Below are 25,446 nucleotides of genomic sequence, written 5' to 3'. Positions count from 1 at the left end.
CGGGTTGAAGATGTGTGTTAAGCATCCACATTTTAGAATTTGTAGCTTCTTTGCAGCAACATCCATATCTGAAGCATTGTCTACTGTCATGGCCACAACTTTGTGTTCTATCAGTGTGGGGGAAATATTTGTGTTCGCCGGGTCATTCTCTGGGCATTTTCCATCCTGGGAGCAGTCATGACCTGTCTCTTTCAGAGTGGTTCATCTCTCTGTCTACTGAGGTTGGCTGGGGTAAGCAGCTGTCTTGATAAGGCTGGCTGTATCCTATGGTAACCAAGGTCAGGTGGAGATATGCTGTGCTTTGTGCAGACAGTCAGACTGCTCTCCTCATAGAAGGGCAAGCAAGTAACCTGTGAACAGACTACGTGACTTCAGTTTAATCAGCATAGTGTTTTGTTTACAGTGTAATTCAATAACCAATAGAGGCATAGATGTGTGAAGAATAACCGTATTTGGAGGTAGTAAGGGTAAGGATTTGGTGAAGGCTTTAAATACTCATCTGGAAGTAGACTGCAGAATTGAGTGGCATTGCACAGTGTTTTCACTTGTACTGTAAGTCTGTTCTCCTTGATCGAAGCTCAATAAATGTTCCTGTTCTTCACTTTGGGTTAACCAGCTCTACATGAATTCACAATCAGAATCAGCTTTACTGGTCGAGCATGTGAACACATACAAAGAAAATACACTTAATACCTTTTATTAAATTCCTTCAAAGTCTTCACTACAAATATATGAGTCTGGACAGACATGGATGTAAACTGCATCTCGACGGGTTGGCGGAGGCCAACTGTAAAAAATAATGGACGCAGCCACCGTGACATCACCTCGTGTTTGCATTTTGACTGTCGCCATCTTGGATTTTTGGAGCCAGAACTGACCATATTTGGACGAGAGGATGGAGCTGACCCTAATGCTAGCTGCTAGCTTTGTTAGCATGGTGCATTTACTGTCTATGGTTAACTGTGATAATGCTAATGCTATTGCTCATTTTCGCTAGCAAAAAACAGGCTTAAAACCATTAAAACAAAATGTACTTACGGGAAAAAACTGAACATCTGACTCCTTAGAGGGTCTTTTAGTACAACCAAATGCTGAACAAGACTTTTTTAGGCGACCAAAATGTTACAATTAAGTTTCATAAACTGAAAACACACTGAAATAACGACAGCTACGCCTATAACCTTAGAATCTGGGGTTACACCATGGTTACGTTACCTAACCAACGTTGTCACTGTGGTAGCGACTTGCCTGACACTCAAATTGGCCACGCCCTTAATTATGCATAACTTTAAGCCTTAATAAAATTGAAATGGGTGAGTTATATAAAAATTTACCTCAAGTGGCCATTCAAGGAACTTCAGTTTTTGGCACTTCCGTGTTGGCTTCATTTTTCAGCCCCAGAGGTTGCTGCTTGGCGGAGACGTACAACTGCGAGGCGATATTTCTAGTTTTCAAGATATTGCCCTCCAAACCAAAGCTGCCAACCTGCTGGTGGCATTAGATAAAAGTTCAGGTGGCCAAAGTCAGAGAGATTCATTGTCTCAGAACCACAAATGTCTGTGCCAATTTTTTTGCCAATCCATTAAGAAGATGTGGAGATATATAACTGGATAAGTGAAAACCTAATGGCACAAAAGGAAAAGTCAGGGGATCATCAAAGTCATTAGGATGTATTCTCCTGAATATTTGTACCACATTTCTATCCAACATTTGTAGAGACATTTCACACAAAACCAAAAAAGTTAAAAATCAAGGGATCATCACATTCATTATTAGGATTAATCCTCTGGAGACCTTTCATTTCCATACGAAATTTCATGGCAATCCCTCCATTACTGTAGAGATATTTGAGACGATCAACCAACACTGCAATCCCTAGAACCCAGTTATTAACACGGTTAAAAATAAATACAGCAGTATAAGATCAACAATGGTTTCATCTGTACTGATAATGATATTTTGTGCTTTCAGGCTGTTAAAGTTTAAATAGAGACTGACCAAGGTGATGATACATGGCAATAACAATCCCATGATCCAGTGTTTATTCAATCTACAACTTAATTTCAGTAAACAGTTTGTATAAATTAAACACTCATTCAGATCCATTTTTAAAAAGTGCAAATTAAAGGCTCTCTGTCAGTGACTCTTTGGCCCCCTGCAGTAAAAATAAAGCCTCTGAATAACACAGAGGCTTCGCTCACAAAAAAGTGACAATTACAGCACTTTTCAGTGGCACTCATGTGAAATACTAATTGATGAAATTCAGATATAAACATTCCCTCTTTCAAAATGAATTTTATAATGTGACTGCTCATATAATATTGTTTTGACTTCCCATTCTCAGCGTTGGCATCTCAGGGTCTAAGATAGTGACAGGTAAAAACACATGCTATATATGATAACAGACATTTCAATGAATAGCTGAACAGTGCCATTAGAGAGGTGAGGGGTGTGGAGCTATGCAGATCACAGAGCAATAGAAAGATAATATTGCTATTACCAGGTGTTGACACATGAGATTGCATTTACATTTTCATCCAATGGAAACCTAAACACAGACTGTTGTTTGTGAGAGTTAGCCACAAGTCACGAATACCAAAACAGTAATCAATATGTAGAAAAACCTTTGGAAATTTCATTGTAAAACATAAAAAAACCCTAACATCTTGCCCCTTCTTTACCCCCACATCTCATCTCTCTTTGTCTTTCTTTTCTTTTCTCTCCTCCCCAGGCCTTTTGCTACTGACTCTCATCCTTCACTTCCTCCCGCTTTTCACCCGACCCACTCTCACTCTCTGGTGTTTGAATAGGTTGTCGGCGAGAGACTTCTCTGTGTTTGTGTTTCGTGTTGTCAATGGCAATGGTGTTATCAATTAGTGCAGCAGTGGGAGCCCAATTAACAGCATCAAACAGCTAATTAATAGAGCTGTGTGAGTTAGTAGCGCACAACAGCACGCTGCATGACTCTAAGCTAGCACAGCCACGTTATAGCATGAGTACACTGCAGGGGAGACGAGGCTATACAGTAGCATACAGTCATGTGTCACACACACGCATATGGACATATATATGCAGATACATGCATTCACTGTTACATGTAAACACACAGTGTTTACAGAATACACATTTACAAAGGCAAGTATGACAATTTACCTATAAAAACATGACTACAATAGAACACACATATGCACAGGAGTACTCATGATATAGAAACCTAACATTGACAATGAGTAATGGATTAGAGACAGTGAGTTAAACAGTCTAACACTGTCTTTCATTTTGTCATTATAAACAGCAGCAGGTCAAATGCCCTGGCATAGTTGCAGATACCAAATGTTTACAACAAATATGGAAACATAAGAACCATCTGAAATCAGTGTGATAGTACTGTACCATTATCTTAGCCAAAATTATCTCAACATACAAGTAGCATTAAAACACACTTATCTAAAAAATTTTTTAAAAAACCTTGTACAGCCAGTGGTGGTGATCACAGAGAAGTGTTGTTTATTATGTTTCTGCCTTTAACTCCCACATATTTTCAACTTTTTTTTTCAGTACACCATAATCTGTGATGGAAAAAGAGCTTTCCTGTCTTTTTCCTGCCTCAACTAACACTGATTTCTCTGCCTTCCCCCCGTGAATGTGTATTCGTTAGTATGTTGCTGTGTCCAGACCACAAGTTAATGGTGAAGAAGGGGCTTGTTCTTGAGGTCACTTTTGATTATTGCAGTAAAGCTAAAAGGTGCAGTAAAACTAATGCTGTATTTTTCTTTTAGATACTTAATACTCTTTATTATCGTGGCCTTACAGTCTACTATAGAGGATGAATAGTGAGGTAGGCCTTGAATATCATGTCTTCTGAGGAGAAGAACAGTGAGGTGAACATTCAGACCATAACACAACAAGCATGAGCAAACAACCCCCGCCCCCCAAAATTATAATCTTAATTCAGTAAGTGTTTATATATTTCTTTTTGTATCAATATCTCAGACCCAGCTGATAACCAAATAAATCACAGCATTTTTTTCTACAAACATATAATACCAGTCAAAAGTTTGGACACACTTTCTCATTCAAAGGAATGGGAAGGTGTGTCCAGACTGTGACTGGTACTGTAAGTAGAAAGGGGTTGGCATTCTTGTTTCCTAAAAAGGCTCGTTAGGACAGAGAAGCTGCAGCAACTGCAACAAGTAAAATGCTCAGTTTTTGTCTCTACAGCTGGGCACTTCTTTGAATCAGCTGGCACCAACCGACACAAACTGCCCTACAGACAAATGGCTCACTAGGCCTGCATGGCTTAGATCCAGGTGAGACTGGGCTTAGCATTCAGTGAGGAGGGGTAATCACAGATACAATACATATGAGTACACAGAGCAAAGACACTGAGAAACCTGAGAAAAGCAAAAACACAAACAAAATATGCATATATATACATGGAGGGCAACAAGAAGCAGGATTTTCTGAGTTATGCCAATATTTCAGGGGTGTGGGGGAGTTCCAATATTTTTAGCACGTACTTAGCTCAATCCATTGGAGCCAATAACGAAGAGAGAACTCGAGGCTTCTAGACTCTTGACAGATGACAGTCTGCCAGGACCACAGGCTAGACTCAAGCTGGAGTAGAGGATTCTCCTTCTGCAGGATAAACCCAGGCCATAACACTGGAGCAGAGAGTCTAAACTCATTGGTTGGAGAAGTGGCTGCACTTATGGTGAGTCAGGGGCAAATACACTCAGACAGATTTACAGGCATACACACATGGGAATGCATAAGAACTATGAAGTAGCCCACCTCCCCTACTCTCATTACTCAAAGTTCAACATTCAGTATTTCAGAAATACACACACTCTCTCCCTCATACACACATTTTCTCACTCACTCACTCACTCACTCACTCACTCGAGGTTGTGGTTATGGCTTAGGGAACACTCCAGCTCTATTCAATCAGAGTACCAGGACTGAATCAGCTAAAGGTTAATTGCACCAACGTCCTTGTACACATATGGATGAGAAATGTGTGTGTGTGTGTGTGTGTATGTGCAAGTGTGTGTTTGTAGGGATGAGTGTATCTGTTGAAACCCTTACCCAACCGCCGCATTGAAGCAAAATGCCTTTTTGTCGCAGAAGGATTAGTGTGGACATAATCTATGTACATTTCCCCCTAAGGAGGCAGACAAGTGGCTACTGGAGTATTTACCTCCCCCAAACAGAATAGCCAGAAAATTGTTTGGAACAGGTGCATGCCACCCTGTAAGCTGATGTAGAAGAAGACTGTGAGAAAAACACAGTTCTATCTTGATTGGTTAAATACTTTAAACTGAGATTTTATATAATGGCTACTTTTATTTAATTTAATTTCAGGTTTATTTTTATTTTTTAACCCTTCACACACTTGTAGAAGAACATAATACCCAATCTGCTCTACTCAGAAAAATTACAGTGCAGCAAATAAAAGAGAATAAAGTATGTCTAATAGTCTATAGCAGTGGTTTACAAGCCCAATGGGGTTGCAAGATAAATCTGAGGGGTCAAAATTTGATTACTAGGATAACAGTGAATCAAAAACCTTTTTCCTCTACACAAAATTATTTTTCTTTTTTCAGACTTCTCTAATCATTCTTGTTTTATATTGTAATTGTGAATAGTTTTACTCCTTCAAGCCTCTAAAGATTATTCAAATGAAACTATCTGAGAGGGAAAATCACTTTTTTGTACCCCACGACTCACAGACATATTAAACCTGTGACACAGGCTGACAAGTAGAACATTCTTCATTTTGAGGGGATAAAAGCCAAAAACGTTTCACAAAACCAGTCCATAGTGAGTTTCAGTGTTGGAAGAAGTACTCAGATCCTTAACTTAAGTAAAACTACCAATACAGCAATGTAAAAATACTCCATTACAAGTAAAGTCCTGCATGAAAAATCCTACTCAAGTTAAAGTGCATAAGTATTTGCAACAAAATGTAGTTAAAGTATTGCAGTAAAAGTAGTGGTTTGGTCTCTCTGACTGATATATTATTATATATGACATTATTAGATTATTAATACTGAAGCATCAGTGTGTAAGCAGCATGTTACTGTTGTAGCTGCTGGAGGTGGAGCTAGTCCAGTGCTTCCCAACCTAGGGGTCAGGCCCCTCCAAAGGGTCACCAGATAAATCTGAGATGATTAATGGGAGAGGAAAGAAGAAAAAACAAAGTTCTGATACACAAATCTGTTTTCAGTTTTTGGATTTTTTCTCTAATCTTTGATTTCTGGTGAAATATTGGATCATTTGAACATTCATTGAAATGAAACTATGTGAATAGTTTAGAGGGAAAAATCACTATTTGGTGGAGCTGTTAACAACTCATAGACATCTGAAATGTGACCCCGACTACACACTGCTTTTTGTAAGACATCAAAAGCCAAAAAGGTTGGAAACCACTGGTTTCATCTTTAACAATGTGTGGTATTTTAAAAGCTTGTTATATTATCCATTGTGTCAAATCTTCATCCAAAAAGTAACTAAAGCTGTCGAATAAATGTAGTGGAATAGAAAGTACAATATTTCCCTCTGAAATGTAGTGGAGTGGAAGTATAAAGTAGCATCAAATGGAAATACTCAAGTAAAGTACAAGTACCTCAAAATTGTACTTAAGTACAGTACTTGAGTAAATGTTTGTTAGTTACTTTCCAGCACTGGTGAGTTTAGAGTTATATCTTTTAGCAACTATCCACTCTTAGCACAGCAACTACTGCCAAACTCTATTTTTTCATCCAGGAAAGTAAGTGATCATACAAAACCTGAACCTTTCAAAAGTATGCTTGTCAGACTACACTTAGTGAGACTGAAAAGAGGACATTTTGAAATATCTAACTGATTTCATCACTGGATGGGTTAAAAGTGTAGCAGTAATTTACCGCTACAACCGAGGATATGCACTCAAACTCAGGACTTGTAACAATGGTTATATGTTCGTGTGGTTGAATTAGACCTTCGTTTCAAAGCCTCCACAAGCTGTATTTTGCTGTACTGGTCCGGGGGGCCCAAGAGTCACTGAGAGAGTGCTGGGCTGCGGCCTCGTTGACCTTCAAAGCAGAGACGAGAGCCCTCTCCATCCCGCCAGTACCACTTGTGGCAGGAAGAGAGGCTCGTTGACTGGCCCCTAATGGCCCCCTGGCCCACAGGAACATGGGTTGGCAGGTTAGAGCTGTTGCCCTGACGACCACAGGCACATAGGCCAGAGAGAAGGGGGAGCAGAGAGTAGGAGAAAAATAGATGGAAAGATGCAAACAACAAGGTGAGGAAGTAGTGAGACAGACAGATGCAGGAAGGTAATAAACCATAAAAATAAGATTTAGAGTATGACTAGTAGAAAGCCTGTTGGGATCTGTATCAAAACTGGACAAAAAAAGTCACTGAAGTTACAACTTATGAATTTTCACAATTGAATTTCTTCTTTGGTCTCTAATAAGTGAATGACACTGTAATGTATGTTGTGCTGGAGTAAATCCACTGTATAAGCTAAAATCCTATCCAAAGATGACGTCTGAGCAATGTTAACATATTTACCTGAGTAACTGTTAAAGAGTCCGTTATATAACCACATAAATTACAGTTATATTCACATATATCATATAAGAGCTCAACCTTTTTTCCCTTAACCGATCCTAATTCAAAAATAAGCCTGTGTCAGTCTAATGATAGCAGACATTAAACAAACTTTCACATGCATCTGAAAATATTGATAACAGATTTAATGTCTTAATGAGTTTTGAATTTTAGTTTGTTTACATTTGGATCTACAATTGTAGCTTAAAGGTTAATTAATCAAGACCAGTAAAATATTTTTGTAAATTGTAAATTTTCTTGAAAGATCTATTTAAATTTTCACGTTGACAATATTTCTCAACAAAAAGCCAAATGTAATCATTTTATGAAATACATATTACACATAAACATATGAAAATAAAACATTTGAATAAGAAAACAAGCTGCTTGCTCGGTTGCTAAAATTACTAATAGGTTGTCTGTGTCATTAAATGTCAGATTTGGTGGCTGGCTGACACACTAGCTGTTTCACAGACTGATTGATGGCCTGATTAACTGACACAATAGCACAGAAAGGAGCTGCTTGTGTACAGAGAGGCAGGTGTTAATTCACTGCGGCTCCTACGGTGGCTAATGTCGGCCCTCTGCCATTAAAAGTAGGGTAAACACTGCCACAAGAGACTGTCAACATTTACAGGAAGGACTCTCAACCAACACAAACCACTTGTGTTGTTCTATATGTCTCACCTTCTTTCTCTCCCCGTGTCTCTCGCCTCCACCCAGCCTGACCTAATCAGCGATAAGTTGAGTGCTTTCGTCAACAGCATAGCCCCCTTAATTAGCAGCCCATTGCTATAAGCCCATGTGTAAGCATCACTGTACTGTGTGAATGTACGTGTACACTTTCAGTCTCTAGACTGACCTCAGCTTGCCCCAGCTAGTCAGCTAATAAGTCAGCCAGTGAACTTAGCCTCCTGCATATCCAGATGGAGAGTTTTAATGGATATTAGAGATGGAGGGGCTGAACAGGTAAATGAGGATAACTACAGGCAGCCTATAGAGCGAGGCAAGGCTCCGAAAGAGCAGATAGGAATCAACGCACATTTGATTTTTTTGTATTTATGTCTGTTAAACGCAAGCAACAAAGGCAGTTTTTTTAAAGATGCACAATAATCAACACACATTTCCTGCTGTACAGACCGTATTCCAATCCACCCGACTCCAGGTTACTACATTAATACCACAGAATTCCACCTCCACATATTTCTCAGTTCCTTCTCCTGTAATGGAAAACATCATTGTCGTCAAGGCCAGCATCAGGTGTGCACACGAGGAGGATTGTGAATGTGGCGTGTGTTTGTGTGTGTGCGTGTTGGAGGTGGGGGTAGCTCCCACTCTGCCACGTCAACTCATACTCGATGGCTTTCTAAATTAAAAAAAAAAAAGAGGAAAAAAAAAAAAGAAAAAATGCTCTCAGGGACTTTGCTGCATTCCACTTCATGAGCACAAACAAACAGACCAAAAAGCCATTCTGGAGAGAGGAGTGCAGTGGGATGGGGTGGCGGTGGAGGGGGGCAAGCAGAAAAAGCCCCTTAAAAAACAGAGAAAGATAAAGAGGAGAGAGGGGGGGGGGAAGGAAGCAGGAAGGCAAGCAGACGGAGCTGAAAAACCAAAGTGACTCCACTACCGATAATGAGCGGATCATTTAAAAAGCCCTCCTCAAATTGCCTTGAGGAGGAGAAGAGAGAGGAAAAGGCTTGAAAGGTTTTGAGAGATTTTGGGCGATGGACGGAGTGGTGAAGGGAGGGGGGGGGGGGGTAAGAAATAGAAAAGTGGATGTGTAAAGATTTTGGGTTGTCAGATGCACACAATGTACCCTCAAATACAGTATGAGGGCGTTTTCAAACCTATAGTTCGTTTGTTCTGTCCGAATCAGTGGATGAGTTGGTTAACTTGATGAGCTTTCCCCCTTGGTTCAGTTTCTTTTCAGACAGAGAAAAATCCAAGCGAACCAAAATGTATCCACTTATTAGTTAGATGTGTCAGGGGCCGAAACAAGAACCTAAACACAGCTAGAAGGTCCTTCAGAAGGTCCATTGGCCAAATACAATGTACCACGTTGTGCTAGTCAAGGTCGGATCTTGATTCATTCTCCAGCTAGTTGATAGTAACTGTTAAATTTGCTCATCTGCATCCCAACTACACCTAACCTTTGGGTTAGATGGAGTTCGGATCACGTACCTATGACAGATGAACTGGACTGAGACCACCTCCTCTAAAGGGTCTTGGTACGATTACTGTGTTCAGACCTGACCAAATGAATTACACCAAGGGGGAAAATAAACCAGAGTTCAATTCAACCAGACTGAAAAGTGCAGGCGTGAAAACACCCTGAGACATATGGCTCATTTTAGTTCATGTTTGAGTGTGCAAGTGTGCAGGTCAAACAGTCAAGTGTGTATCTGACCACCTGAGCCCACCTGGCACACTCCATCTGTATCTAAACACTGAGCCCTGACACAGGGAAGAGAAAAAACTGTGTCTGCGCATGTATGCATACAGTATCTGCACACTTTTTAGTATAAATTTAATGAATTTTAAGACTCTTTTAATATACGCAAAAGAAAAAAATTTTTCAGGCTAAAGCAAAGCGAAGGATTTCCAATCTTTGCTTCAGCCCTGAAACTGAAAAATCTAAACATGTTCATCTTTTGGGTGATATTTCAGACTATTGCCACAAAAGGTAGCTACCTACAAAGTCTGAAAAACAAAATGCAAAGGTTGTGCAAAAAAACCCCCAAAAAACAAACAAACAAAAAAAACATAATGCTGGTTCATTCTATCTGGCCCAGATCAAATGTAATGCCTCTGTTCCCGAATTATTTTTAAATTACTTTGTATTTCAAAAACTGAATGCAAGACATATTAAGACTTTTTGGAGAACTGCAGGAATCATGGCACCACAAACATTTTAATATCAACAATAAATCAAATGACATGCAATATGAAATGGGTCCCTCAGCTCTACTGAGCGTTTAAGCGTCTTTCAGCTCATTGTTTTGCTTTTACTGCCTGTAACTCCGCTGTCTTGGTTCAGTCTCACTTCTTACAAGCAGCAGTCAGTTGTTTTGGGTGAAAGAACTCTGAAAAACCACCTGCACCAAACGACAGACAGAGCAAGTTAGTAAGTAGCTGGTGAACATGATGCTAGATGTTTTCGTCAGGAGTTGGTAGACATTAAAACAGAGCTAAAAGAAGAGTGAATATTGGGACTCACATTTGCCAGAAACACAAACTCAAATGAATGATAATGCTGGCAAACAGGGATTTGTTTGCTAACACATTCCTTCTATCAACATTATAATGTTAATATGTCAGTGTTGTTTATATCGTGTTGTACTGCCCCCAAATGGCCAAAAAAAACAGTTATTGCTGGTTTAAGAAACCATATGCACACGAACAAAGCAATAGCAAATGATGTTCACCACACAACACATGTTGCATTTTGAAAAAACCTCTGCAAATAAATAAAATTGAGACACTCACTAATTTGGCAACACATAATAATAAGATAAACAATCAACTATTGAAAAGCTGTACGTTATACACAAGTTTCCAGGGGACACTTTGGATTGAGTTTTCTTAGCTACCATAAAAATTCACAGAAACACTCGTTTGCTTGAAGGGTGCTAAATCAAATGTATGAATCACTTCAATGTTAACAACAATTTGTTGTTGTTCTTTCATCATCCATCCTCGCTTTCTTCCGGTCCTCGCTCTCTATCCTTTTCTCCCTCTGTCCCCTTCTTCCTCCTCCCTTTGCTCGCCTTTCTCCCCCTCTCCTCTTTTCCTTCCCCTCTCCATCTTGACACAGTGCACTGAGCCTAATCGTGGATAATTGGGTGGGAGGGGCAGTGGGCCGGCCCTGCCTTTGTGTGCAAAGGGCAAGTGGTCAAGTTAATGGGGCCCTTGTGTCGAGTTGGGAGCACTCTGTCTCTCTCTTTTTCTCTGTTCGATCACTCACTCGGGCAGTCAATCTCAGTCTCTCAGTCAGCTTCTCTTTTCTTTCGCTGCTGAAGCTTTTCCCTGCTGTTTCGATCTAGTTTCACCTCATTTCCAGCTGTCTCACTTCGCCCTTCCTTCCAACCATTCACCGTGTCTTGTCCATTGCTTTTTTTTCTCCTCCTCCTCTGCCTTCTTGTCTTTTGCAGCCTTCTCTCTCCCTCTTTTTTGCCTCTGTCTGCAGTTTTTCTATCTCTTCTCTCTGTCTCTCCAGGAGAGTGTTGGGGAGGAGAGAACAGACCTCTTTAAAATATCAAAAGACAGATCAGGAGGCTTCGCTGGTCCCTCCCTTTCTACTAACTCTCCCTCCCTCCTTCTGACTGATAAACAGAAGAGTGAGCCTGCAGGATTAGCTGCTGTGTACTGCCTTCCCTCCCTCCTTTATCCCTCTCTCTTTTCTTCCTGTGGAGGGGTAGGCTGTTGACCGGGCTTGATATGTATGTGTGTCTATGTGTGTGTGTGTGTGTATGTGTGTGTGTGTGTGTGTGTTACCATGTCTGGCACCAGCTTAGCCATGCAGGAGGCCATTGTGTTTAAAACACAGGCCACAGCCGATCTGGGCCTGAAGGAAACTTTATTACATCTGTGAGCATTTAACACAGGATTTTTAATAAGGGAACACACACGTTTTTCACAAGCAGCTTTGTTAACGAAGCATTTCTTGAGAAAATTCTTTTTTATCGTTACAGAAAATCTGTAGATGTCTACAAGGTGTATACAGGAGTATGAATTGTGTTTTCTGGTTTGTTTTATGGTATATTTATTACAAATTAATTAGTATTTATTTGTAATAACGGAATAATTTAGCAATTTGTATTAATGAACTAATGCAGAAGCTAAAGTTGATGTGTTAAATTGTGTATTGTACATTTTCAAATGGACAATTTAAAATGCAAAAAAAAAGTCCGGAGTCCCAAAGTGTCTTGAAGTAAATGTATTTAATTTTATTCATTCACAAAAATAACCCACCCATAGTACAACATTCAACCCATCGATTACAGTGAACCAGAGGGGAAATTGATATATTGAACAGAGAACAGAGAATAAGAGGCCATGTCCACACTAAAAAGGATAAATTCAAATATTTAATTTAAGTTTTATGTAGATAATTGAAATTTTCTGGTCTGCCATGCACATTGAAGACCTAAGATAATCTAAAAATTGCTTAAAGCTTTGCTATCAGCCATGCATAAAACGTTGGCCAGCAGCTCACATAATTATACATCAACATTTTTTAATTTCTTTTTAAATCTGTGGTGTGTTAACACAGTGAAATTGGAGAATTTTCTTTAAGTTCCTTTTTTGATGGATGGGAAAAAGTGTGTAAAGGAGGCCAAAACAAACAAAAAACCCAAGAACCAGTTCATTTGAAATTTATCTGGATTCATGTGGACATGGCCTGCAATTGTTTAACAATTCTATGAGTTCTGATTGATAATCAAAATAACAGCCTAGCTGAGACATCCCCAATAGAGTGACATAAATCTGTTGTAATGCACGATGTTTGTCCACAGTAATTCTTAGCTGCAACACAGAGCCTCATCTGTTGTCTTATCTATGCCGACAGTTGGATATCTCACTATTGATGATATTAAGAAGGCATAAATACATGCCAGTGGTTCCTTGACTGTCTGTTGATGTCACAGTGAGAAATAGTTAGTGTCACAGCATTCAGCACTAATATCACAACAGGAAGTGGCGACATCACCATGTTAAAATGTGACATCACAGCAAATCGTGGGTGCACGAGGTAAAAATGTTTAAACTAATCAAGGCAGTGATGTCGCAAGAAGCAGCAACGCAGTGACATCACTGTTAGCAGTGGTGATGTCACACTAGACAGTGATGAAATCACCGTACACAGTCACAGTTGGGATGGTATTTATGTGTCAGTCCACAGATATCAAAGATATAGAGCAAACTACATTACAGATAAAAATGTAATTAAATGTTCTTCTAAGTTTTTGCAATGCAATTTCAGTCTTCAAAGCATCGAGACCACTGATAAAACTGGCTTAACTTATAATACCTCTTTTTTTCTTTCTGAATTTTTTTCTTTTTTAACATGAGAAATATAAACCGCAGCCGCTGGGAGATACTATACTGCATAGCTTCTTAGCTGTTGTATACAGCAATGGATCACAGTGAAATATGGACACACCTTACTAGTGATAGGTACAAATTTAGGCTTGAGTGACCCACTGACTCTTGATGTTTTTTTTTAAAAACTGCAAGAAACAGGAAACAGCTGAATGGATGAGAATACACCTGAGTAAAATAGTTAATTATGCTGATAAAAAAAAGAACAAATGCAACAGTAAAATTGGTCTGAAATAGTATGAAGTTTTTTGCTCCAGAGGCTGTTACGAGATTCTGGGACTTTTTAAGAACTATGGATGCACGTAGTTTATGAATTGGAAATCATATTTCAACCCTGGATGTCCTCTGGATGCGGCTTTGTTGTGTAGAAGCGTTTTAGAAACGGAGTCAGTCTTTTCTTTACAAACATATTGGAAACACATTTGCAGCCCATTTCTGACCTACGTGGTAACTTATACTTTGCTGTTATTTATTTGTTTTAATTACTGTACGCCACACGCCTTCTCCTGCTTCAGACATGTCAGTTGTAAATATAGACAAATACTGTAGAGGCATTTATATACATTCCAAAGTTAAGGTCACACGTCAAGGACCTAAGCAGCTCTGGCAAAAATAGATCCTGTACGTAGAGATAGCAGCGCTGAGACAAGACTTGCCCACGAGTCACTGCGGTCACGGAACCGGTGGACACTGTATTCAACACACCAACGAGAAAGACAGCAGATTGTCTCCAACAGCAACGTGACACTGCCACATCAAGAGGACATTGAGGATCAGAGACCATTTAAAGGTCTGCATAAAAAAGAACCCCCCAAAGGATCAAAGAATTTTAAAAAACCTATTCCACAGTATTAGGGTCACTTGTCATCACATATGTGATGAACAGGCTGCCATTACAAGTTATGTGCGTGTATTCTTGCCAATGCAAGCTGCAGGAGTCATGACAGCAGACACAACAGTAGAGCAGGAGTTGGAAACGATGTTGGTGGAATTGTATAGGCAGGGCAAGTGTCTGTTGTGCGGTTCAAACACAGAATATAACACCAACAGAGCTGTGTAAAATGAAACTGTGATGTACTGTGGACTACTTGTATCCATGGCGATGTTGCTGTGTACTATGTAAGCAGTAGGCACCTGGGCAGCAACAATTGCCCCTTCTGCTGAACTTGCCTTAATATGTTAATGCACTGTTGTAAGTAATGTACAAAAGAAGTTCTTAATACTGACCTCTGACTGGGATGTGTGAATTGTAATAGAAGAATGTAAGCGGGGGAAGAAAGGAACAAAGAGAAATAAAGGAAACATGGAAGAAACTGTCAGCTGGCTCTACAGCCTGTGATAGTTAATGAATTAGAGCTGGCTTCCATGCTGGGGCCAGAAACACAGTGGCATAGGTTAATACTGACTAGTTAAAGAGGGCCAACTGATTGAATAACTGACACTTACAGTAGTAATGCCTGAGTAAATGTCTGTGCAACTGACTGACTGACTGACTGAACAACCAGGTAACTGACTAAATGATTGATTGGCTTGTTGGCTGGAATGATAACTGATAACTGGATAGTTAACTGCCATGTTAGGTAGTTTAATAGCTGACAGCGTACTAACTGATTACCTGGCTGGCTGACCAGAGGACTTTTTAACTGAAAGGATGACTGTTTGGCAGTGCTGGATGGCTGATTAACCGATGAGATGACAAGGCAAACTGATTAAAGGGATGACTGGAAAACTGACTATAGCTATTTGGCAAATGGCAGATGGTTAAAACATACTAGGTCAAAATATATATATATCCGCCTCTCCTTTTCTTTGTCCTCAGCTACAGTAAAAGTTCACACTTCAAACTACAAAACACGCACACTCAAATACTGTCCATATCACCATCTGATAATAAATCCTCTCAGAGGCCAGTATCAATGACCACAACCTGATTTTCTAAAAAAAACCCTTCAGACAAAGCTGACCTGACTGTATTGTAATACTGCTAATTCCGGTGCAATTCTTCCTCTTCCCTCAGATCAGTTGTGGATCACATTGGCTGGCAAAAATCTGGGTAGGCATCATTCGATCTTAAACATCCTAAAGCACATGAAGTGGTTCTGTGTAGAGCTGAGGGCTCACTTGTTTTTGGTTTACTGGGTGAGGCTGACAGGTTCAGGTCCTTTGGTCAATGTGATGAGGAGAGGATAGTGGATGTTCTCATCGTATGCTTCCTTTCCCTCTCTCACCATCTGAAAAGCACACAACATGAAAAGTATTAACAACAAAGACTAAAAAATATTATAGAGAGAATTAAACCAACAGATTTAAAACACTAACCATGTAATTAGAACATCATGTCATCCCCCCTCCCTCTTCCCTCAATTCCTATTAAATTAAAGATGAAAATTCCCCCAAAACTACACATTTTAAATATATTTTTTTAAATCAAACGTTTCTCTTATCTTATCGTTCTTCTCTGTGAACCTTTAATTTGAAAACCCTGTCAAGAAAATCATACCTCCAACATGAACAATTAGATAAAGGTAATGTGTAATTATGTAGTGCAGCTCAAAAACAGCTAATGTTGAAGACTGGCTGCTCATCAAAACTTGCATATGTATATTAAAAAATTAGGAAAACTAATAATGACGTGGAAAAAAAACTAACAACTTTAACTTTACTCCTCATGAGACATGCATTAAAAAGGTTAGGGTGAAATATTACAGCTTCCTGTAAGTCACAGGACCACAATCACATATCACCTGTACACAAATCAAATTTTTATGTATATTTATGCAGAATAATACCAATAATTTGTAAGGTACTCTCGAGATTTCACTGTCTTAGTATGTCACATGGCATCACTATGATTTGTGCATACCCCTGCACACACAAGCACTCTCACACAGCTTTGTGGGGTGCCCATGTGGTGCCCACTCAGTGCCCTTTTAAGCAGACTTGGCAGTTTGGGCATGCACCAACTAATAAGCTCGCCCGGTGTCTGGCAAAAATGATCAGAGACTTATGAAAGTGAGTTTAGTAGGTCTGCTCATGTGAGTGTGTGTGACTGTCTGTGTGTCTACATGTGTATGAGGAGACAGGGATAGGGGAGCACTGTGTGAAAAGGTTTCTTCAAAACAAACAGAAACTCAGACTGACCCCGAATTCACACCCCGTCAGCAGCATGTAAGTGCTATGCAGGTGACCGTCCGTACCACCCAAACCCACCAATTCAAACAGTGGCTGTACGCTGCTTTTCCCAAAACAAACTGGGCTTTTTTGTGGTGCCAGTGAAAATCAAGTTGTGTGTTGCAGCTGTTTTTATTCTGTTCCATTTTTTCCTGCATCTTGAAAAATATCTAGATCAGCATGTAAGTGCTTTCAATGTTTTTGACAATATAACTAAAAAACTACAACACGTGATTTTGTTAACGTCAGCTTAGTGTCATGAAGTGAAATCATAAAACCGTGATGTCATTCATTCTTAAAAGGAGTAATTTTACTCCTTAATTAAAGTGATTGTGGACATTTTTTTTCAAAACTTCTGCTCTGAGATAAACCCCTGTAGGTCTCTCTCTTTATCCAGCTGTATTAAGATACATATACTATAATACGTTAACAGGACAGTAGCGTATATAGTTATAAATGCATGTGATATGCTGTACAGTTTGTGTCTGTACATGTGTAGTCATGGTGGAGTACAAAAAGGTAACAGGACCATGGACATTTGGCATAATTTGAGAACTGAAGCTTAATTAAGGTGGGTGTTAGGGCATGTTCACACCAACATTAGAACAGCTTTAAAAAAAAAAAAAAAAAAGCAGATTCTTCATTCATTTCAATGAGACCACTGCAGGGCTGCCAACACAGAGGACTCCAGTGAAAAAAACAAGTACTGAAAAAAGTTGAATCTGACTGAACTTTTGCTGTAACGCATGTTGTGATGTCATCGGCAATGCACAGTGTTGGCAAATCAGATACATGCAAGTTCACATGAATTACATTATTCTGCTTTTTACTTTGCGATCATCAGATGGAGAATTAAATGATTGTTGGTGCTGGCTGAAAGCAGAAATTTCCTGAAAGTTGCTTTTTATACATACAGTTGTAGTTGCAGGTTGTCGGGTATGTCAGAAGTATATAGATGTAAAACCAGAGAAAAGGGGGTTTTGAACATTACTTGTAGATACAGTCCACAATGACACAACATCCAGAGAATAGGAAGTTTGTGTGATTTAAATGGATACCTATGAGGTGCATCTTCACATTCTCCATTGATACATCTCTCTCACATCTCACATACACCTTTTCCCACACCTTGTCCTGAGAAAGTGTGAGATCTTCTCCAACCTCAACACCACCTCTCCTCATTCTGCATCTTTCTACTTTCTCTCCTTTTTGGTGAAAATGAACAAACTGCTCATGTCTGCCTCTCCCTTCTGTCCTTTGGTACCCTCCCCTTCTCCGCCGGTGCCCTTCATGTGTGTTATCTTCCTGTGGCCATCCCTCCAGGCACCGGCCGGTGGTTGAACCTGTGACCCCCAGAGAGAGAGAGAGAGAGAGAGCAGACGGCCCAGGGGGTTGTTGGGCGTGGAGGGGCAGCTGCCTGCCCCCTGTGCTAAGCCTGCTATGGGGACCACAGCCAGTATTCACATTCAAATTCTACCAGGCGGAAGGAGCAAGGAAGCGATAGATGGAAGGATGGAGGAATAGAGAGAGCGAGGGGGCTGGGGGGGTGGGAGGGGGACCTTAACGCGGTGAGGGCTGAGAGCTCGCAGAGGTGAAAAGTTTAACAAGCAAAGCTGTTCCTCCTGATCGCAGGCTGCCTAATCAGCTTCATGGGTGGCTGGCTAAATCGGCTCTCAACCCGACCCCCCACCCCACCGCCCCCACAATCTTTTCTCTTTTTTTTTCCTTTCCAAGGTGCAAGTCATTTATTTTATTGCCACTTTAGGCCCAGCTTCTGTCTCCCTCTCTCTGCTCTAATTTTGCCTCTATATGTCTCTGCTTTCCTCTTTCCCCCCCCCCCCTCCATCGTTTATTCGTGCCCTGCTTGTGCACACCAGAGAGAAAGTGAACAAGGTGGAAAAAGAGAGCGAGAGAGAGAGAAAGGAGCTCTGAGACAAGGGAGGGACGGATGAACCGGATGTCTGGGGTCTCTCTCGGCAGGATTAGGAAACAGAGAATGAGGGATTGGGTGGATGGAGAGATGAGTAGAGGAAGGGATAGAAGGACAGGCTTGAATAAATAGAGAAGTGGGTCGTGATGTAGGAAATGGGAAGATAGAGGGGAGCTGAGGGAGGGAGAGTGGAGAAGGGTGAAGGAAGATATGTCAGAGGAAGAGGAGAGGGAGGGGAGGTAGCCAGGCAGCTGAGATGGGGAGAGAAAAGGAGTGAAGGAGGGAGACAGAAAGAAGGAGGCAGGGAAGAGAGTGTGAGTGCATGGACACAGTGGGGATACTATTCATGCATGTGGGAAAGACGGGGGATGTACACATGTGTGCACACACTCTCTTTGCGTGTGTGTGTGTGTGTGTGTGTGCGTGTGTGTGTGTGTGTGTATCTGCGTTTGAGAGAAATTAAAATTCATGACTCTCTCTTCACAACCATTTGAGTAACAAGATTAAGATGGCGGGTTAGAAAATAGCGCTGGCATTATCAGGCTGCTTGCAGTCCCTCCAGCTGCTTGCCTCTCTATTCCACAACAGTGGGGATAAGAGGATAACGCGCTAGCCCTGTCTGCCTGTCCCAGCACACGCCTTACGCACACACACACACAGTTCTTAGACACACTACCCGCTGCACATCGGACCTGCTTGCCTGCTGTCGGCAGTCCCTTGAGTGTGTTAGTGTCAGTGGGTGAAAGTGTGTGTATGTTTGGAAAACTGCAGAGCAGCGAGCTGGGGGTCTAGAGATGGTTTGTAGAGAATTGCTAGAAAACACTCCCTGCTCTCTTTTTTTTTTTCCACACACACACACACACGCACAGAGCAAACATTAAAACCATCAGTATATTCCAAACGGGAATCAAATTTGAGACAAATCTGGCACAGAGAGGAATGCCAGGTTTCTTCACTGAAACGTTTGTTTAACGACATCCATGCCAGATGGAGGAGCTTGTGAGTCGCTATGGGAGGATGAAAAAAAGTCAACTCAAAACACACAGCCTAAATGACACATGTGGAAACTCAACCAATTAGATGATGTTGACGACCAGTTGCAGGCAGAGTTGGGACAATGGCTGTGTGACGGTTTAAACAAGTTGATTTGAAACATGCTGCTGGCTTGACACCAGGGTTGGGAGATAATTTCATATGATCATTTATCAACATTCAGTGTTATCACATCGTGATATATGTATAGTACATTTCATTGTCAGGACAACTTCTAATTTTCCATCATATGTTGTGTTTTGTCCTGCACCTGTACCCAACTGGAGGTGGATGTGAACACTATACAACTTGTTTTTTTTGTATATATTTTCCTTTTTGTGACAGAAATGTGAAATATGAATATTTTGATAGTGATTTCAACCGTGCTGCCCCATTGAAACCCATTTCACAGCTGTTTAAACTACACTAATGTGTCCTAAACATTTTCCTATGAAAATGTTTACTCAAAAAATGATAGCTCTTTAAAAAAAAACGTGACTGACGCAATGACAGTTAAAGTTAATTTAGTGGTTTTTTACATAGAGACATTTAAACCCCTTCTCGATATTATTATTTTTTATTTAAATATAGGCTTTTCAGTGCCTGTTGTCTCTCAAAACTGATACACAAGCTTTTGGTGAGTCTTTGATTGTTTTAAGCCACAGTGAAAGAAAATCCATAATGTGTGCTCCACTGTAGGTTCTGATATGCATTTTGTCTTGTGTTCTGGTCCTCCCTGGTCCTGAAAGTAAATAAATATAGCTGGAGAAAGCTAATCTGTAGTGCAAATGAGTAGCAGCTGCTCATTTGGATGTGTGTGTGTGTGTGTGTGTGTGTGTGTGTGTGTGTGTTTGTCCATGGTGGTAGTGTATGTTTCGGTGTGATATCATCATGTAGTGTGTGTGTTTGTGTGTAATGTCTAGCCAATATGCTGTCTGAGTGATGTCTGGTTTGTGTGGGATTGTGATATAGCTTGTTTCTTAGCTGTGTGCACAGTGTGTGTGTGTGTGTGTGTGTGTGTGTGTGTGTGTCTAAAATGGTCAGTCAGGCACATACAAGCGCACACACACACACACACACACACACTCACACACAGGGGTTGTTCAGAGTGTTCATCAGAAGATAAGCAGAGGAGACTTAATCACCTTCAGATGTGAGGGGGGCACTTCAACTTGTCCTCATATCCACACGCAGCACCTGACCCCACTGTGTATATGTATGTGTGTGTGTGTGTGTGTGTGTGTGTGTGTATGTGTGTGACAGTGTTTGTGTGACACAGATAGAAGTGTGCATTTCAAGAGTGAGCCGACTGCTCTGACAGTCCCCTTGCATGCAAAACAAACGGAAAAAAACGGCATCATTTAAGGTTAATCCTTTTTTTAATTTTTTTTTTTATTATTTTTTTTTTATCCCACATCAATTTTCGTCTGAATTTCACTGTTCACATTGTAGGCACGCTGTTGTCAAGCAACTCTCCTCGCTAAAAAAGGTCTGAGTGGCAATTTTCCCAAGCGGCTGAGGTGCTGAACCATTAGGATTAATAAATGACTGTATTCTGCGGCCTTGAGGCCCAATCAATTCTCCCTGAAGCTTTTTCAAACAAAGTTGTATTTCTTTTAAATTTAAGGCAATGGCAGCATCCACTTTAATCCCATTGAGGCTTCTTCTTTCTTTCAGTCCCTCTAAACTTCTTCCTTTTTCTTTTTTCTTTCTCCTTTCTTTGCCTCTCAGTTTTTTTTTTTCCTTTTCTAGAATTTTGTGTCCTTTATCTAAAATGACTTCAGCTCTTCTGTTGCTGCCTACAATATGATTTCTCATCTAATGCTTGTTCACAAATCATCTTTGTTTTGGTTCAGATGTGATCTCTTTCTTTATATAGTTCTCCTTTTACCTGACATGTTCTTAAATAAAGTGTTTGCTCAATTAGAGGGGAAACTAAAAAGAATATTAAACTGTATTTTGTCCGTAGTTCATTGGCGTTAGTTAATAAATTCAAGAATAAATGCAACAAATATGTTAATATGTTTAATATTAATTTAATTTGCCATATAATTGTCAATTGCCAATGTTTTTTTAATGCAGGAAATGTGATGTTCTTATACTCTGCACAGAAGTCATACAGACAAGGTCAGGGGTCACTGTACTAAGGATATTGACACCAAAGATCAGGGTTCTTGTCCTTTGTCCAATGCGTGGTCAGGTTTTGTGTATTAAAACACTTGGTCAAGATTATGGACAGGCTGTGGTTTGGTTAAATAGTAAAAAAAAAAAAAAAAAAAGTCAGTGCGTTCTCTATCACGTTTCAAGGCAGCATCAATTTTTCAATATTTTACCAAGACCATGATCATCTCATAATCTTAACTTAAGTTTTTTTAGTTGCCTTAAATTAACCGTAAAAACATTAATCATAGTTTAGTTGCCAGGAGCAGATATTATAGGGTAAACAAATTAAACCAATGAGTAACAAGGTTACGTTACGTATCTGTAAAATGAGTAAACATTTTACAGATACGTTCAGAATTAACATTTTGCGCCGACAGTCAAGAATTTACAAATATTTTCAATACGAATATAATAATATTCATATAATTTTATATCTGGATGGAATTAGGTGGTCCTAAAAAATGTGTTTGCCAATGTAGTACAAGACAAGGTTGACTCATACTGGTAACAGACACTGCTAAACTTTCATCGGTCGGAGTGACATGCCGACCTTCACACAGCAGGGAGAAGATGAGGCCATATGTGACGTGAGTCTTAAACCCGTCTTGAGTCAATCTCCTCTGTAAATGTGTGCTCACCCTAAATGTAGTTTAAAAGGGTCCAGAGTGACTTACATATACAGTGTGCGAGTGATTGCGTTGCTAAACTTAGTGATGGACAAACAATAGAGAAAAAGAGAGAGTGAGGCAGAGAGAGAGAGAAATTTTCCTCACTGAGGTTCAGGCCACTTTGACAGGCACTTTAATGGTCGGTCTGTCCAATTGTCCCACCAGCGTAGATGAACGTGTGTGCACCAATTTAGCCCACTCCTCGCTGTCCTGTTCTTCTGTAGCTGTGTATGTAATGGAGTTAACAGCTGGACACCACTTCTTTTAACACTGCCTACTTGTGCTTTCTGTCGCTCCTTTTCTCTTTTTCACTCTCCCTTTCTCTCCTTCTCTCTCTCTCTTACAGTGCCATGTTAAAGCAGCTTGGTTTTTCTCTGGTGTCTCTCACGAAGCATCATCAAACAACAGGTTAATTGGTTAGTCTTTATTAAAGCACAGTGCACGTTATTAGAGACCAGGTTTGTTGCTGGTTTCTTTATCAGGTAGCAACAGATTCTACGTTTTTCCGAGAAAACAGTTGAGCTGCGTCAAACATGTTTTCATCCTTGTCAACCTATCAGTCAGGAAAGCAGACTTTTTCAAGTGTATTTCAATACAATATTCACATGTATGTATGTAAATTGAAAGTATGATTGTATTGTATTGTATGTAAACTGCTCACTGTAAAAGTTCAGCTGAAGCAAATTAACCAAATGCAGTTTTGCACAAAACGTGGATTTTGTCCTCCAGTTCTTACAGTGTAGTCACATAAGATAGGAAAAGCTTGAAGGCCTGTTAGGAGAGGAATGGTTACAGCAACCAACCAACTCTATCATAAAACATATGGCATGTCAGTATTGTATTAAGATGGACTTGAAAAAGTCCACCTCTAAGTCTGTGAAATCATTTCAAACACATTTTTACAAATGTCGCCTTGTTCGGCTGATAGTCAGCGCAAATAACCTTAAGATGTTCTTAAGAAACAACCTCAAAACCAGGAAGTTGATGATCATGTACACTGGTACTATTTTATTTATAGATATAGTCACACTTTCTTTTTAATGTGAAACTCTTATATCAGTTACATGAAAAAGTGACGCCCTAAATTCATGTATGAGTGCTTTGCCTGCATACTTTAATGGCATCGGTTTGGATCATGTAGTCATCTCTCTTACCAAAACAGCGACTGATTCAAGTCTTATTTTTTTAATGAGATACAATGTTCTGAAGTCATGCTGACTGCCTGAGTGTCTTTCTATTTCTGGACACGCTTCCTACCTTTAAGTGTACATCCCAGACCTGAGCATCATACTGCTGGTGTTGAGAGACGCGGAGTCCGGCCTGCTGGGCCAGTTGACAAAACAGTCCCAGAGTTTCACCTCGCAGTGGGGCAAACACCAACGCCATGCCCTGGATAGAAAAGTTGAATAATGAATATAGCGAACGGTACATTTATGTGGTACTTCGCACATTTTTCATAACATTCATTGTTTAATTTTTACACACACAAAGAAACAGACACACAGAGGGAGTTGCCAGTATGTCTCTCTATTAGATGATAGAGGAAAAAAAAAAAATAAAGCTCCACTAATCCAATCAACCCTGGAAATGTTAACACACGCGTGTAGGTATGAATTTGTCTACTCAAGTATGTGACATGTATGCATGTGTGTGCAAGAAAGACAAAGAGCGAGCGAGAGAGAAAGAGTGTTTGTGTGTGCGCGCGCATCACAGACGTCCCGCAAATACTAAGAGGATTATCAACAGGTTCAAAGTTTCTTTGAAATCCTTCAGCTTTTAGTTTTATTTCATGTTGATCATGTTATTATTGTTTTAATTAAATGGAGCAAAGAGGGATGAACACACACACACACACACACACACGCAGCCACAGACACACACAACATAACACACTGACACAACACAAGCTAAATGAACACAAAGGCAGTGAAAACAGCAGGATCACTCCGTTTGACAGATGATTTTTCATCTGAATATCCAGTTGTATTATTCTGCACCCCCCTCATAAAAAAAGCAGCAAAAGCAAACAAACAGACAAAATTCCTCCCAGCACTAATCAGCTGATTAAGGGGATCCAGCCCACCGGATGGACCACCTTTGTCAGAAACAACAAATTAGTGCCATTAGATGGGAGAATTAATTGCTTTGTTAATTGTTTAATCATCTTAGCAAATTATTAAATATTTGGCAAAGCTTGTTGTGGCAGCGACAGTCTGATGGCCGACACTCAAATCATATTAGCCCCCGAATTATCTCCGCTGGATTAAAGAGAGAGAGACATGAAGAGAGACTTAACACACAGATGTACAACAATGGCCAGATGTCATGTCTGCCATCAGCCCGCAGCAGCTTCCGCATTCAACTGCAACCGAGACACATATTCATGTTGTAGGTGTTACTGCGCATGTCACCGTCTGAAACGTGTGTCACTGCTGACAACGACTTAAACATAATATTAACATTATCCTCTGGTCTTTCTAGTTACCTCTGCTGTTTGCAACACAGGTAATAAAGAAAAAGCATATTTATACTTACCTCTAGTGGTATCTTCTGTTTAATGTGCCTTCACCCCAATACAATGGAAGTGAATGGGATTTCAGTTTCAAAGATACAACAGAAACAGTGTCCCAGTTCAGCTGGATTATCCACAGAACATGCGGTCAGCAGTTTTCTTATTTCTTCAGAAGAAAGTAGTTCCAGTGAAAACTATAAGAGTGAGGTATGTGGATTTTCCAGAGAAATGGGGACACTGTTTCTGGAAAGAGGTGTTGAATTTTTTTT

General features: G+C 40.1%; 1 protein-coding gene across 2 annotated transcripts in view; it reads right to left on the bottom strand.

Annotated features, from left to right (window-relative positions):
• Positions 1-12,520: 12,520 nt before the first annotated feature.
• The window catches only part of camkmt (calmodulin-lysine N-methyltransferase), a 121,359-nt gene continuing 108,433 nt past the window's right edge, over positions 12,521-25,446 (bottom strand). For both annotated transcript variants that reach the window (XM_067610539.1, XM_067610538.1), the window contains exons 11-12: positions 23,923-24,054; positions 12,521-15,932 (exon numbers count right to left, since the gene is read on the bottom strand). In XM_067610539.1, the coding sequence (XP_067466640.1) occupies positions 15,834-15,932; positions 23,923-24,054 (231 nt within the window). In that variant the 3' untranslated portion in view covers positions 12,521-15,833. The remainder of the gene's footprint in view (positions 15,933-23,922; positions 24,055-25,446) is intronic.

This window comes from Thunnus thynnus, chromosome 14 (genome assembly GCF_963924715.1).
Source record: "Thunnus thynnus chromosome 14, fThuThy2.1, whole genome shotgun sequence".
Classification (NCBI taxonomy): domain Eukaryota; kingdom Metazoa; phylum Chordata; class Actinopteri; order Scombriformes; family Scombridae; genus Thunnus; species Thunnus thynnus.
This window is presented reverse-complemented; position numbering and strand designations above follow the sequence as displayed.